This window comes from Onychomys torridus, chromosome 4 (assembly GCF_903995425.1).
Source record: "Onychomys torridus chromosome 4, mOncTor1.1, whole genome shotgun sequence".
Taxonomy (NCBI): domain Eukaryota; kingdom Metazoa; phylum Chordata; class Mammalia; order Rodentia; family Cricetidae; genus Onychomys; species Onychomys torridus.
The window spans coordinates 143,698,548-143,712,950 of record NC_050446.1 but is presented as its reverse complement, the minus strand read 5'-3'; the positions used below and the strand labels follow the sequence as shown (position 1 = coordinate 143,712,950).

The following is a 14,403-nucleotide window of genomic DNA, read 5'->3' as shown; positions in this document are numbered from 1 at the left end:
TGGCAGAATCCGGCCAGGTCCATTCCCAGATGGAGGAAAGTACCTTATCAGAGGTACATACCTCTGTAACTCTCTAAGAACAGACTTAAGCATCCAGGCTACCCGTTTGAGAAGGCTTGGCGGATGTGCCAATTAAGCTTAACTTCCTCCTTTCCCAAATCTTACCCTTAGTTCCAGATCTCCCTTCAACTATCACCAGAGGCATCTAGCTGTACACAGGTTGCCTAGCAACTGAACACACCTTCCCCCACCCTACAGATAAATGGCAGATAGCTTGGACAGATAGCAGCCACAGGGAAAAAGAAGGCAGTTTTATTTACTCCCACTGACCTAGCAACTTATAGATTCTTAACATTTTCTACCAATCACATTTAAGACTATAGTGGAGCACATAAGATCCCTCTTCTTAGATATTACCTGAGTTTAGCCTTTAGTTAATTCATTAGTCACTTCCTTTCTGGGTTGCAAAAGATAATCAACAATTACTGCCCCTCTATGTGATTCTTATCACCCCTCCTTTTGACCCCGGAAGCATGGTGGTCACTGCTGGAGGAAAATTCTTCCCTACCTTTATGACCCTGTAGAATTCAAGCCTGGTGACCTTGCTCAACCAGGGGATTGCTATTGCTTGGGTTTATAACTGGACTCCTGAGAGACTTGGAGAGGACAGAGAGATGGAGAAAGGAGAGGGATAAGGAGGATTTTGAGGAGAGAGTACGTGTGGACAAGATGAGGAAGAGTCAGATGGGGAAGTACTAGTTGGGTAAGAACAAGATGAAAAGGAACTAGATGAGGCAGAATTAAGACGAGAGAATTAAGACAGAACTTAGATAAATGTAGAGAGAAATCAGTCAGGAAAGGAGCTAGGCATGAGAGCAGACTAGAAGCTTGTAGAGAGAGAACTGACTCAGAATAATAAAGTGTGTGGACTAAGGAGTGTCCTGCACATAGATTCATTTCTTCATCAAAGATTAATTATCAGCTGGTTGTAGATTCTTCCCGGACCCTGGGAGGGGATTATTGAGGGGCTGGACCCCCATAGTCCCGGATAAGCCGCGCTTTCATTTCTGGCTTTGCTCTTCCTTGAATTCCATGGTAACCTTTGAGGGGTGAGTTTTTGCTTTTGACCCTGTCATGTTTCAGTACATAGAGACATCTACGTCCAAAAGTTACTTGTAGTCTGTCTGTCTTCCTTTCCTTCTTTTTTCTTTCTTTCTCTTTATTTTTTATATTTTTATTTATTTATTTATTTTTAACACTCTGTAGCCAAGGTTGGGCTTGAACTTGTGATCCTTCTGTCTCTGTCCCTGAGTCTGGAATTACAGGAGTGTACCTTCACACTTGTGCAGGTACTCACAGAGGCCAGAGCTGCAGAGATGTCTTCCACCATCTCTTGGTTTTTCTTCTGGTCAGTGTTCAGTTGGATCCTTTGTGGTTCCTTGATTTTGGGGGGATGCGTTTGTGTTTGAACTGAATTATCCTGTGGTAGATGCAGTGTGGTTTTTACCTATTGTATTTCTTGTCCCATCTTCCTGTCTGGTTTTCTAGGGAAACTCTTTTTTTGGGGGGGAGGTTCTCTGTGTTGCCCTGGCTTTCCTGGAATTTGTCCTGGAATTTATAGACTAGGCTTGCCTGGAACTGACAGATATCCTCCTGCCTCTGCCTCTGAGTGCTGGGATTCAAGGCATGTGCCTCCACAGGCCAGTTAGGGGAATTTATTTTAAGGTCTATGAGTGAGTGCTTGAGTGGGAAAGGTCACATTGAATTGTGTGTCTGCTTGTGAGCATCTGCTGTGAGAACATGTGGGTGCTGGGTGCTTGTGGGGGCCTGTGAAGTGCTGTCAGTGACTTCTGAAGGCAGGACTCACAGTGGACATCTGTCCCCTACTGCCCCTTGGTCGTAAGTAGCATTGAGACATTTTCTAATTTTACTGCTCAGAGTATTGTCTGTTTTCTTTTTATTTATTTATTTTATTTTTTACATTTTTGGGACAATTTTAAAATTTTATTTTATTTTTTAAATTTTATTTAAATTTTTAAAATTTTAAAATTGTATTTATTTTACAGCCTAGCTGCAATTTCCCCTCTGCTCCCAGCGCCCCCCCCCCATTCCCACCCTCTAATCCACTTCTCCTCCATTTCTGTTCTGGGGGGGAAGGGCAGGCCTCCCATGGATATCAACAAACATGACATGTCAAGTTACAGTAAGACTAAGCATCGCCCCATGTATTAAGGCTGGGCAAGGTGACCAACCAATTTGAGGAATAGAGTCTCAAAACTAGTCAGAGTCAGAGACAGCCCCTGCTCCCACTGTTAGGAGTCCCACAAGAGGACCAAGCTACACAACTGTAACATAAATGCATAGTGCCTAGTCAGACCCATGCAGGCTCCCTGCTTGCTGATTCAGTCTCTGTGAGCCCCTGTGTGCCCAGGTTAGTTGATTCTGTGAGTTTTCTTGTGGTGTCCTTGACCCTTTTGTCTCCTACAATCCTTTTTCTCCCTCTTCTGCAGGATCCCCCAGTTCCTCCCAATGTTTGGCTGTGGGTCTGCATCTGTTTCCACCAGTTACTGGATGATGCATCTCTGAAGACAATTGGACTAGGCACCAATCTATGTGTATAGCAGAATAACCTTAAGCATCATTACATTGACATTTTTCCCTCCAGTCATGTTTGGTTCTCTCCTACGTCTCTGGACCATCCAGCCTCTGGGTTTTGGTGCTCCAGGCAGTGCCAAGGGTGGGCTCACTCCCCTGGCATGGGTTTTAAACTAGGCCAGTCATCGGTTGCTCACTCCCTCAATCTCTAAGCCTCCATTACCCCAGCACATCCCCTAGGCAGGACAGACTGTAGGTCGAAGGTTATGTGCCTGGGCTGGTTTCCCACTCCCTCCACTTGAAGTCTTGCCTGATCACAGGAGATGGCCAGTTCAGGCTACGTACCACTAAGGCTAGGAGTCTTAGTTGAGGTCATCCTTGGAGATTCCTGGGAGATTCCCTTATGCCAGGTTTTTACCTGACCCCTAAATGCCTTTCCAGTAGTCTTTCAGTAATCAACCCCTCCATCCTGCCCCCGCCCCAATTTTTATTTTTTTTCAAACCAAGTCTCACCATGCAACTCTGGCTGCCCTGGGTCTGGGTTCTGTAGATGAGACTGGCCTGGAACTCACAGTGATCCACCTCCCTCTGCCTCCGGAGTGCTGGCATTAAAGACAAGTGCCGCCATGCCCCACGATATCTGTTTTCTTATAGCCAGTAAGTTTTAAAGAATATATGAGCAGGGTCATTTTTATCCCACTCTCCGTTGAATTGGGAGGTTTCTGTTTTGTTTTTGCTAAATTTGAGGTCTTATCCTGTTGCCTCAGATGTTGTGGAGTATCTGACAAGATAGCTCAGTGGGTAAAGGCACGTACTGCCAAGCCTGATGACCTGAGTTGTATCCCTAGTGGGAGGAGAAATCGTTAAAGCCGTCCTCTGACCTCTACTTATGTGCCACAGCATGTGGATGCACATAATAAATGAATGTAAAAATATTGTTAAATTTATTTTAACTTGGATTTTTTTAACACACTTAAATCTTCTTTTGGTAATAGCTATATTGAGATAAAATTCATACAGTTATAAATTTACCATTTTAAAGATGCACATTGGGCAGGGGAAATGGTTTGGGGAGAGAGACTCTGCCTAGCATATGGGGGGCCTTGGTTTTGATCTGCAAAAGTGGGAGGAGAAAGATGGGGAGGGAGCAAGTGAGGGAAGAATATCCACAGGCTCCTGCATGTAGCATCACAATCCAAAGCTTTGCTTTCGTAACACTGATAAGCACACCCATGCCCTTAGGTGTCATGCCCCAAACACTATCCTCACAGCCCTTAGCATCTGTCAGTCTGTGTGTTTTCCAGACTTTTTTTTTTAAACCAAGGGCGCCTTATATGTGTAGGTCAAGTGCTCTAAACCTGAGCTGTATCCTGAGCTTCTATTATTATTATTATTATTATTATTATTATTATTATTATTATTAAATGTGTGTATGAATGTTGTATGTAGGTATATTTTGTATGTGCCTGGTGCTTGCTGGGGCCAGAAAAGGGTACCAGATTCCCTGGGACTGGAGTTACAGACAGCTGTGAGCCATGGTGTGGTTACTAGGAATTAAACCCAGGTCTTCTAGAAAAGTACTCTCAACTGCTGAGCCATCTCTTCCCGCTCCTACCCTCAGCTTTTTAGCTTTTTATTATTTGTTTGTTTGTTTGGGTTTTGTTGAGACAGGGTTTCTCTGTGTAGCCCTGGCTGTCCTGGAACTCAGTCTGTAGACCAGGCTGGTCTCTAACTCAGAGATCTGCCTGCCTCTGCCTCCCAAGCGCTGGGATTAAAGGCGTGTGCCACCTTAACGTTTTTGTATTGAGACAGGGACTCACTCACTGAGTTGCCCAGACAGGCTTTGAAAGTGTGATCCCCCTTCTCCTGCCTCAGCCTCCTAAGTAGCTGGGTGACAGGCATCCACCACCAGGCCCAGTCAGGACTGACTTTTGATAGCACATGCTAAGGTGAGAGGTAGTGGCAGATGGTTACAGCTTAAATACCCTGTGCACAGAGCAGAAGGAAGGTCCAGCAGTTTTAGAGGGATAGCAAATGCGTTATTAGAGAACTCTATGGAGAAGCCAGTTTTTAAGGGAATCCGTAGACAGTGTGGCATGGCCCGTGGTAAAGATGCCTCAGCCCACAGACTTAGCAGCAGTTGTGGGGGTTCTCTGCAATGCTGAGTGTGCCTGAGGGAGAGGACAAGGGTGTAACAGAAGACTGCCCAGTAACATGACAGTCAGTGTCTTTGAGGAGTCAGTGCTTTGTGGCCAACAAGATGTCAGGAAGATGGAAGCAACATGTTCCTCTTTTGGGGACTCTCATCAGGTAGATAAGGGAACTTGGCTAAGAGCCATCCCCTCCCTGTCTTGGGATGTCTGGTTCTGAAGTAGCTTCCAAGATGTCTCTGAATGTTAGCACCTGTTGATGGGGTATTGATTTCTGAGTCTTGACAGTGGAACTTGTCAGGTCTGGTAGCCCTGTGTGTGGCCACAGTCCAAGTTAAAGTATCTCACTATGTCATGCACACACCCCACACCCCACACCAAGCAAACTACCTCCCAGCCAGTAAAAACCAGACTTTGCCTTGAGGGAGTAGGTTGCCAGCATCCGCATTCTTGGTTATTGTGCACTTCCTGTGAGCTCAAGAAGCCACCCATTTGAACATGGGGTTCTCACCAGCTCACCCAGTTCAGCTTCACACTTCTGGGCTTAAGTCATCCCCTACCTTAGTCTCAGGCATCTAGAGCAACAGAACACACACCATGGCCAGCATGTATTTACTTATATTTATATTTAATAATTGGAAACACTCCCTCCTCTGTAGGCTGTTTTATCCCACGTTAGAGCTACAAAAGCAGCCTGTCTTAGGGCACACAGTCTAGCTCACTGTGGGATCTGCCAGCCATGGAAGCCTGTTCCCAGGTTCTAGGACAAACTCTGTCACAGGAAGTCAGTTCTGTGTACTAAAGACTCAGGGAAGTGGGGTTAACCTGTAGGGATCAGCATTGGATTCATATGAAAATCCTACCTAGGTGCATCGTGACTCTCTCCTTGCTGTGCCTTCCCCATGTGCGGACAGAATGGGAAACCTAAGATTCTTTCTTTTACCTCTTCAGCGAATTTATTACCTTTCCCTGGAATTCTACATGGGCCGCACACTGCAGAACACCATGGTGAACCTGGGCCTTCAGACTGCATGCGATGAAGCCACTTACCAGGTATGTTTAATCTGTTCCCTGCAGAGTGGTCACTGATATTAGGACCTGTGTCCTCTGGGAGTGGACACCTGTGCTCTGGTGTGTGCTACTGTTGTGTCCATATCGCAAGATCCCCAAGCAAGACCACCACAGAGCCAATATCTGATGCAAAATACAAAGGGGTTTATTGATAACAAGCAAACTCGGGCTTGATCCGCATCCAACATCTGACACAGCGGGTGGAGGAGAACAGCCCTGAGCACTCACTTTAAGGGGTTTATATAGGAAAGGTTTACATGCAGCTTGGGATTGGACGAGGGGGCTAGGGTGAGGTAATTCTTTGAAGTTACTGGCTGAACTATAAGCATGTGGTTACTGCTGGCTAACAGGATTCAGGGTATCTATAGAGACAGAAATTTTTTTACTCCCTATGTCCTGCTTTTGTTGAACCCAGGATATATACATTCAGATTTATTGTTGCAGTCTACTCTCCTGTAAGTTTAATTTCTGGTCAGTTGAGTCCATTACTCCCCATATCTTGTTTTGCCAAGTCCAGGATACAAAGATTTATTGTCCTAGCCTTGTAAGTTCAACTTCTGGTCACTTCTAAAACTGCTGGTCAGCAAATACCTTTGGAAGAGGGGAAGGGGAAACATCTCTCAAGATGGCTACTGACTTTTCCCTTTCACTACTAGAAAGGACCGTGCTGGCAGGTAGCATGCGTTCTCCTCAGGGGAGAATGTAAGATTGTAAGGGAAGATAATAAATGGAATTATTATGGGAAGACTGAGTTGAGTGGTGATGCCATGGTTTAGAAGTTTCTAGAAAGATGTACTCTCCACTCCCACCCCAGAGGTAGGTAGTGAATATGTCATGATCCATTTGGTTTCATTCGCCCATCTCAAGACCTCCTCCTGAACTCACTGTACTGTATAGGTTTGGAGGTACCCTCCTCTCATTGGAAGAAGCTAACCCTTCCTAAGGGCTCCTCATGACACCATTCTCTTTGGGATAATTCCTGCACGGGTCATTTGTAGCCTCAGCAGAGCAGGTTTGTCTCCCCAGCCATCTTTGCCTTCTTTTCTCACCCCTGAACACTGATCTCTGGTGGAGAAGTTCTGTGGTAAGACCCCCACAGGCTCCTCCCTGTCGGCATGGATATACAAGAGTTTTTAGAGAGGGGTCCTCCCACCTACACTGCAGTACCCCACCTGCTTGTTTAGAGAGTTGGTAGGAGGAGACTAGGGAGCCTGATAGGGACACAAGTCTGTCATGGTGTAAGCCTTGCTGGAGACCCGTGTCTCTCCTTCTCTGAGGCTGTGCTAATCTCTATTGCTGTCACAAAATACTTGAGAGAAATCAATTAAAGAAAAAAAAAAAAAAAGGCTTATTTTAGGTGGCAGTTTCACTGGGCCTGAGACAGGCAGCATGTCGTGGTGTCTAGAGCATGTGGCAGAGGAGACTCCCCTCCCAGGATTCAGGAGTCAAAGACGGGTTGGAGGCAGGCGCATTCTTCTGTGGTGCCTTCCCCATCATGACCAGTTCTTTCAACTCGACACTCTCCTGATGGTCTTTACTCAGCCTGTGAACTCATCAGTTGCTCAACCCATCCACGAGGTCACAGCTTTCATGATCCAGTCTCTTCTCAAGGTGTGACATGCCAGAACGATCAGGGAACAGCTTACTCTCCCAACTAGAACTTCAAAACAAGCAGCTTTCTTCTGAGTGAACCTGTCAGCGGTGCACTGGAATCATTTGCACTGTAGGAAATTTTAAGTGCATATGAAAACTATTCTCATCAGCTTTAACTCAGGGCTTCAATGTGATCTCTAGAAGACAGGGACTCTCAGACACACTCACCCCATGATGCTGACCATATTAGAACTTTTTCTTTTTTTTAATTTTATTTTTTCATTTTTAATTTTTTTTGTGTATATGGGGTATTTTATGTCTGTGCACCATGTGCATGCAGTGCCCTTCGAGGCCAGAAGAGGGCATCAGATCCCCCTGGAACTGGAGTACAGACAGCTGTGAGCCACCACATGGGTGCTGCAAACAGCCTGTTTTCAATGAAAGAGCAGCCAGTACTTTGAACCTCTCTCTCCAGCCTCAGACTGCCTTAGAAATGCTAAAACAGAATGTTTGAGATTGTTACATCTCCTAAATTTCCCTTAGTTTCTATGCATCTCTTTTTTGTTTCTCTGTTTTGTGATTTGTTTGTTGGAAATGGATTATCTTGCAGTTTCTGTCCTGAGTCTCCTATCTTGGGTTTAACCTGCTGTATTAACAGCATAAAGATGTCTGCTCGCACTGTCTCAATGTCCTACAGTAGTAGGTTCTGGCCAGGTAGTTAGGCAAGAACTGGAAATAAAAGGCCTCCAAATTAGAAAGAGGTAAAACCATCTGCTTACAGATGACAGAACTAGAAAAATCCTAAGACATCTATAAAGATAGCCAGGGCTACACAGAGAAACCTGTCTCGAAAAACAGCAACAACAAAAGAAATCCGTAAAGAAACACTAGAGCTGGCAAGAGAGTGCCCGGGTTTTCAGGATACAGGATCGATTGCAGAAACCATCTATATCTTAATAAATTTATGGATTATAATCCAAATTGAAACCAAGGTGAAAATATAGCAAAAATACCCCCCACATCGCACCCCATGCAGCATTTATACTCTGAAAGGAAGTTGAAAGAAACTAAGGAAGGCTTAAAAATGGAAGCGACGTGTCCTGTTAACGCCTTGGCAGACTTCGTATTGTTAAGATGCAGAGCTCAGGCTGAAGAGATGGCTCAGAGGTTAAGAGCGCTGCTTGCTCTTCCAAAGGTCCTGAGTTCAATTCCCAGCAACCACATGGTGGCTCACAACGATCTGTAATGAGGTCTGGTGCCCTCTTCTGGCCTGTGGGGATATGTGCAGACAGAATACTGTATACATAATAAATAAATAAATCTTTAAAAAAAAAAAAAAAAGATGCAGAGCTCTGCACATTGATCTATAGATTCAGTTCAGTCCTCTTCAAATTCCTAGTCAGTTGGATGATATTTTGTTCATGTTCTGACAAATACAGCTTGCCTGGAGATCAGAGGGCAGAGCTAGCCACTAGTTAACCATAGAGGCCAGGCAGTGGTGGCTCACACCTTTAATCCCAGCACTTGGGAGGAGGAAGCAGGAAGATCAGGAGTTCAAGACCACCCTGGGCTACATGAGATTGAACCAGTCTAAAAGAGAAATAGAGCTGGGCAGTGATGGCTCACACCTTTGATCCCAGCACATGGGAGGTGGAGAGAGGAACATAAGGCGGAGTAGAGACAGGATGTGCCCCCATTAAATATCAGGATTCATAGAGACAGGATCTTCCCCATTCAGACTGAGGATTTGTAGAGTTAAGAAGCTCTGGTGGCTAGCTGCTCTGCCCTTCTGATCTCCAGGCAAGCTTTTTATCAGAACACAAACAAAGTATCATACACCAGTCAGTTTCTTCGGAGTCTGACAAAGTGATCCACATGTCTGGGTGGATCCCCAAGGAGTCCGGAGCAGTTAAAACAGTCTCTAAAGGGAACCACTGGGGAACCCACACGTCCCAGTTTCAAAACTTACTGTAGAGCTGCAGTGACTAGCCTGGGTTCTGCTGGCAGAAAGTCATAGGTGTCAGCCACCAAATAGAACCGAGAGTCCAGAAATAAGCCTGGCATTTAGGGTAAGTCTCTCTCTTTCAATTTAAAATAATTGTTAGAAAAGTTCACACCACACAGTTGGCCGTCTTAGCCATTTTTAGTGTGCGGTTGAGCGGCATTCAGTACATTCACAGTATTCTGCAGGCATCACCACTGCCCATCTGTAGAACCTGTTCATTTTCCCAAATGAACCGACTCCTTACCCACCGCAGTCCCTGGAAGCTACCATAGTTCATCATGTTTCTCTGTGCTTGGCTATGCTGGGTATTTCATGAGTTTAACTACTGAGTGTTAGCACAGTGTCCTGAAGGTTCACCTGTGCTGCATACAGTGTGTGTTGGTCCTTCATTGCCTTTTTTTTTTTTTTAAGTAACAACTTTACACTCATATGTATTTAATTGCCCATATCCTATAGGAACACATATTCCTCACAGAGCTAATATAGAGTAAACTTAATTCACTTGCAAAAGCAAAGACATTCATTAGGTTGTAAAGATTAAATGATAGATACAAAAGTCCTTGGTGCAGCACCTGAATCAGGGAGGCCAGAGAGACCGAGGTGCTGCTCCCGTCACCTCAGCGTTCCTGGCTCTCCTTGGGTCCCGGATCTCCCTTCATTACTGTTTGAGGCTCTATCATTTGAGTACATACTGTCATTTGTCCGTGCCATGTTTCATTCCTTCATCTGTCCATGAACATGGTCGCTCCTACCTTCTGCCATGACAAAGAATGGTGCCATGAACATGAGTGTACACGTAGCTCTGTAAGACCCTGCAGTTAGAATCTTCAGGTCTGCAGCAGGAAGTGCAGTCGCTAGAGTACCCGTCTCTTTTGTCCTTTGTGACGCTGGGACGTGAACTTGAATCCCTGTGTGTGCCAGGCAAGTGCTGTACCACCAAGTGGCATTCCAACCTCCCGGCGGCTCTGATTTGCCTTTCCTTGATGGCCAGTGGTGGTGAGTGTTTGGTGCTTACTGGGCATTTTTATATCTTTGGAGCAATGTCAATTCTAGTATAATTGCCCACTTTTGCGTCAGACATGTGGTTTGCAGATATTTCCCCCATTCCTTAAGCTGTCTTTTGATTTTGATAGCGTCCTCTGACTCACAAAGTGTACAAGTTTTTTGTTATGGTTTGGCTTTTCAAGTCAGGGTTTCTCTATTTAACAGTCCTGGCTGTCCTAGAACTTTCTCTGTAGACCAGGCTGGCCTTGAACTCACAGAGATTCAAGTTCCCGAGTGCTGGGATCAAAGGTGTGTGCCATCACCGCCTGGCTAAGTGTATAAGTTTTATGCAGTATTGTTCGTTTGTTTTTCTTATTGCTTATGCTTTTGGTGTCACATGTGAAGCATTTCCTTTAAAGGGAAGGGTTTGGGAGCTGGAGAGATGATGGCTTAGTGATGAAGAGTGTTTGCTGCCCATGCAGAGGACCCAAGTTCAGTTCTTAGTATATGAGGTGGCTCACAACCACCTGTAACTCCAACTCCAGGGGATCAGACACCCTCTTCTAGCCTCTGTGAGCACCTGTACACACACACACACACACACACACACACACACACACACACACACACGGCATACATATGCGCACACACACAAACAAATCTTTTAAAAGCGGGAAAGAGTGGGTGCATATGCTCATAATCCCGGCAATCAGGAGGTTAAAGCAGGGGAATGCAAGTGTGAGGCCAGCCTGGGCTACCTAGGAGGAGCTTGTCTCCAACAACAACAACAATAAAATAAAAGGAAAGAATGCCCAAATAGTTCCATGGAGGAAGAATAGTATTTTAAGTGATGCTGGACACTTGGATCACACAGCTGACAAGTAAATTCAGACCCTTCCCTCACATTTAAGTAGACAGATTAATCAAAATGGATCACAGACCTAGCTGTAAGCATTAAAACTGTCGAAATTTCAGAGGGATATATAGAGGTAAAACTTCATGACCTTGTATGGGGCGGTAGTTTTTTACATAAAAAAGAAAAGAGTGGGTACATTGGCCTTCATCAAAACCATAGTTGAGCAGATTGTTGAATCTGCTCATTGTAACTCATTGTCCATAGCCCGGCAACAAGTGTTTGTAGCTATTAAGCTCTTTTGTCTTAAAGGGTCTTACTACATATGTAGCCCAGGTTGGCCTAGGATTGGGAATCCTCTTGCATTATTAGTCTTCTGAGTGCTGGGATTATAGATAGGGGCAGCACACCCATGAGATGTATCTAATTTTGAATGGTCACCATTAGCAGGGTTTGAAATACCTGGAAACTTTCACTTCTGTGTATTGATTAGCATTACATTTTACCATTGACTTTTCAGTCTGAAAGAAGTCAGACTCAAAATGTAATTACTTTCGACTTGTTGGGGGGGCAGTAGTGAACAGCACTGAAATGTCACCCATGTGTTCGTTTGCAGTTGGGGTTGGACTTGGAAGAACTGGAGGAAATAGAGGAGGATGCTGGCCTTGGGAATGGCGGCCTGGGGCGGCTGGCAGGTAACCTATTGGCTTGGTGGAGGATCACAGGACAAGGCCAACGTCCTGTGTCCTCCTGATGTCCATCCATTACCATAAACTGGCCTCCCTCAGAGGCATGAGCAGATGTGTGTCAAAATCTTTGCCATCGCTAGACAAATGTACGTTGTCTCCCAGCCAGCACTTTGTAATTATCATGAAGCCCGTGTTTGCCAGCATGGGGTCGGGGTGCCAAGAAGGTTCCCCTAGCTCCCCTCCCCCACCGCTTTCCAGAATTCAAAAGCCAGAGCTGTGGGAGTATTGCCCATGTCCAGTGAGGCTGTGGTTCCTGTTAGACTGGGGCCAAGCTTTGGGCCATGCTGCTTTCTCTGGCTCCACCTTCGAGAACAGCCCCAAGTGTTGTTTTCTTCGTTGAGTATTTTACAGACTTTTGGGGGCGGAGCAAGCCAGGTAATGAACATAGAAGCTAAAAAAGCAGGCTGGCTTTGTGGTGGGGTGAGGGAGGGAGGGTATCCAGGCCCAGGCTTTTTGGAAGTTGCCCTTTTATAAACTGAGATATGCTCTAAAATGTACCTGTGTGTTTTCAAATAGTAACTAAGTTCTTTAAGATTTCTAAGGCATCATGTTTCTTTCAAATAAAACTGTGTACTTAAATCTACATAACGAAATGACTGGTCCTGCCCACCCTACCCCCTACACTTTACAGCCTCCTCTCAGAAGCTACAGGTCAGGCCAGGCATAGTGCTGGCTTTGAAAGTGAGCCCACTCTTCAGATGTCCCAGCCACTCTTTGCCCAACCCTCATGACACATAGCCATCACTATCTTGCCTGGATTCTCTGCAAGAACAGCCAGTGCTCTCGACCACTGAGCCACCCCTCCAGCCCCTCAGGAGGTTTTGATTGGGACAAACCAAGAGCTCCATGTGGGGACATGATGCTGCAGCTCATGTTGGGACCTGGAGGGAGGCACTGTGGAGCTTGGATGTTTAGTATCTGGGCCAGGGGGTGGATATCGATGGCCGCATTTCTGTGCCTGACTCCCATGGATAGAGTCAGATGTGCCCCAGCTGTCAGAGCTGTGGATCTTGAATGTACAGAAGTCAAGCTGCACATTTGTGAGCAGGCTGGCAATGAGGGGACTTAACCATGATCTCTGGGGTTCCTCACTTTTGCCCTGTTCTTGGGTGAGGGGAACTCAAGTGTACCCTTTTGTAAAAACTGAGGTTGCTATGGTTATCACTAGCTCCAACTTCTTGGCTGAATCCCAGCGGAACCTTGGTGTCCAGCAGTCTTGAGTTCTGGTGATGATCTGTGATTTGGGGTTGGATTTTTCAGCCTGCTTCCTTGATTCGATGGCTACCCTTGGTCTAGCTGCATATGGCTATGGAATCCGCTATGAATTTGGGATTTTCAACCAGAAGATTGTCAATGGCTGGCAGGTGGGTGAACTTAGGTGTTTCCCAGTCCTCATTCTCTCTCTCTCTCTTTCTTTCTCTCTCTCTCTCTCTCTCTCTCTCTCTCTCTCTCTCTCTCTCTCTCTCTGTTTCTCTCTCTCTCTCTCTCTCTCTCTCTCTCTCTCTCTCTCTCTCTCTCTCTAATGTATATTGGTGTTGGGTTCCCTGAAACTGGAGTTATAGACGGGTATGAACTGCCATGTGGTTGCTGGGAATTGAACCCAGGTCCTCTGGAAGTGCAGTCAGTGCTCTTACCTGCTGAGCCATCTCTCCAGCCCCTCAGTCCTCGTTCATACATGGAAGTGAGTGTGCACTCTTGGCATTCATCTGACTGTGCTCCACATTCCCTGGAGAGAGCTACCCAGTTCTTAGCACAGCTCAGCAGGAAGCAACTGGCTCTGGCTAGGCTGGTCCTGTGTGAGTCCTTGGCAAAGAGCTTCTTTGTGGTGACAGGGAAGTCATGTCGGAGGACACACGGGTTCATTTGAGCCTCAGAAGACCCCAGACAGATACACCTAACAGTGGTGGCCAGGACACCGCGAGCTATGTGCTGGTGTCCTGGGATGCTTGTTTTGGGGGTGAAGGTATTGCTGTTGGGGTTCATCTCTGAGACAGTTTGATAGCTAAAGAAGCAAAGCCGGGTATGGTGACTCATGCCTGTAGTTCCGGCCCTCCAAGAGGCCAGGATTGCCACATGTTCGAGTCCAGTGCGGTCTACTTTTCGAGTTCTAGGCCGGTTAGGCCGACATAGATAGCGAGACTCTGTCTCGAAACCCTCGACTTGACTGGAGTAGAATATGCAAACAATTATTACAGCTTTGGTTCCCACCTGCTGCCTGCATTCCCAGCGCCACCGAGGCAAGTGACAGGCAGGGTTGTGGCCTATGGAGCCCCCGGTGGAAAGAGTGAGGAGCCCGACCTGAGGGTAGGCCTGCTGCCCCCTGAAGTGGGAAGGTAGCTGACTTTGGGATTCCTCTGTAGGATTACACCAGCTCTGGTAGTGACAGTTTTCAGTGACAGACCT

At 46.1% G+C, this 14,403-nt stretch overlaps 1 protein-coding gene across 1 annotated transcript in view; it reads left to right on the top strand.

Moving 5' to 3' along the window:
* The window catches only part of Pygb (glycogen phosphorylase B), a 55,548-nt gene that overhangs the window by 17,821 nt on the left and 23,324 nt on the right, over positions 1–14,403 (top strand). Inside the window, exons 2-4 of the mRNA XM_036183779.1 lie at positions 5,697–5,798; positions 11,868–11,946; positions 13,261–13,364. Coding sequence (XP_036039672.1) covers positions 5,697–5,798; positions 11,868–11,946; positions 13,261–13,364 — 285 coding nt within the window. The remainder of the gene's footprint in view (positions 1–5,696; positions 5,799–11,867; positions 11,947–13,260; positions 13,365–14,403) is intronic.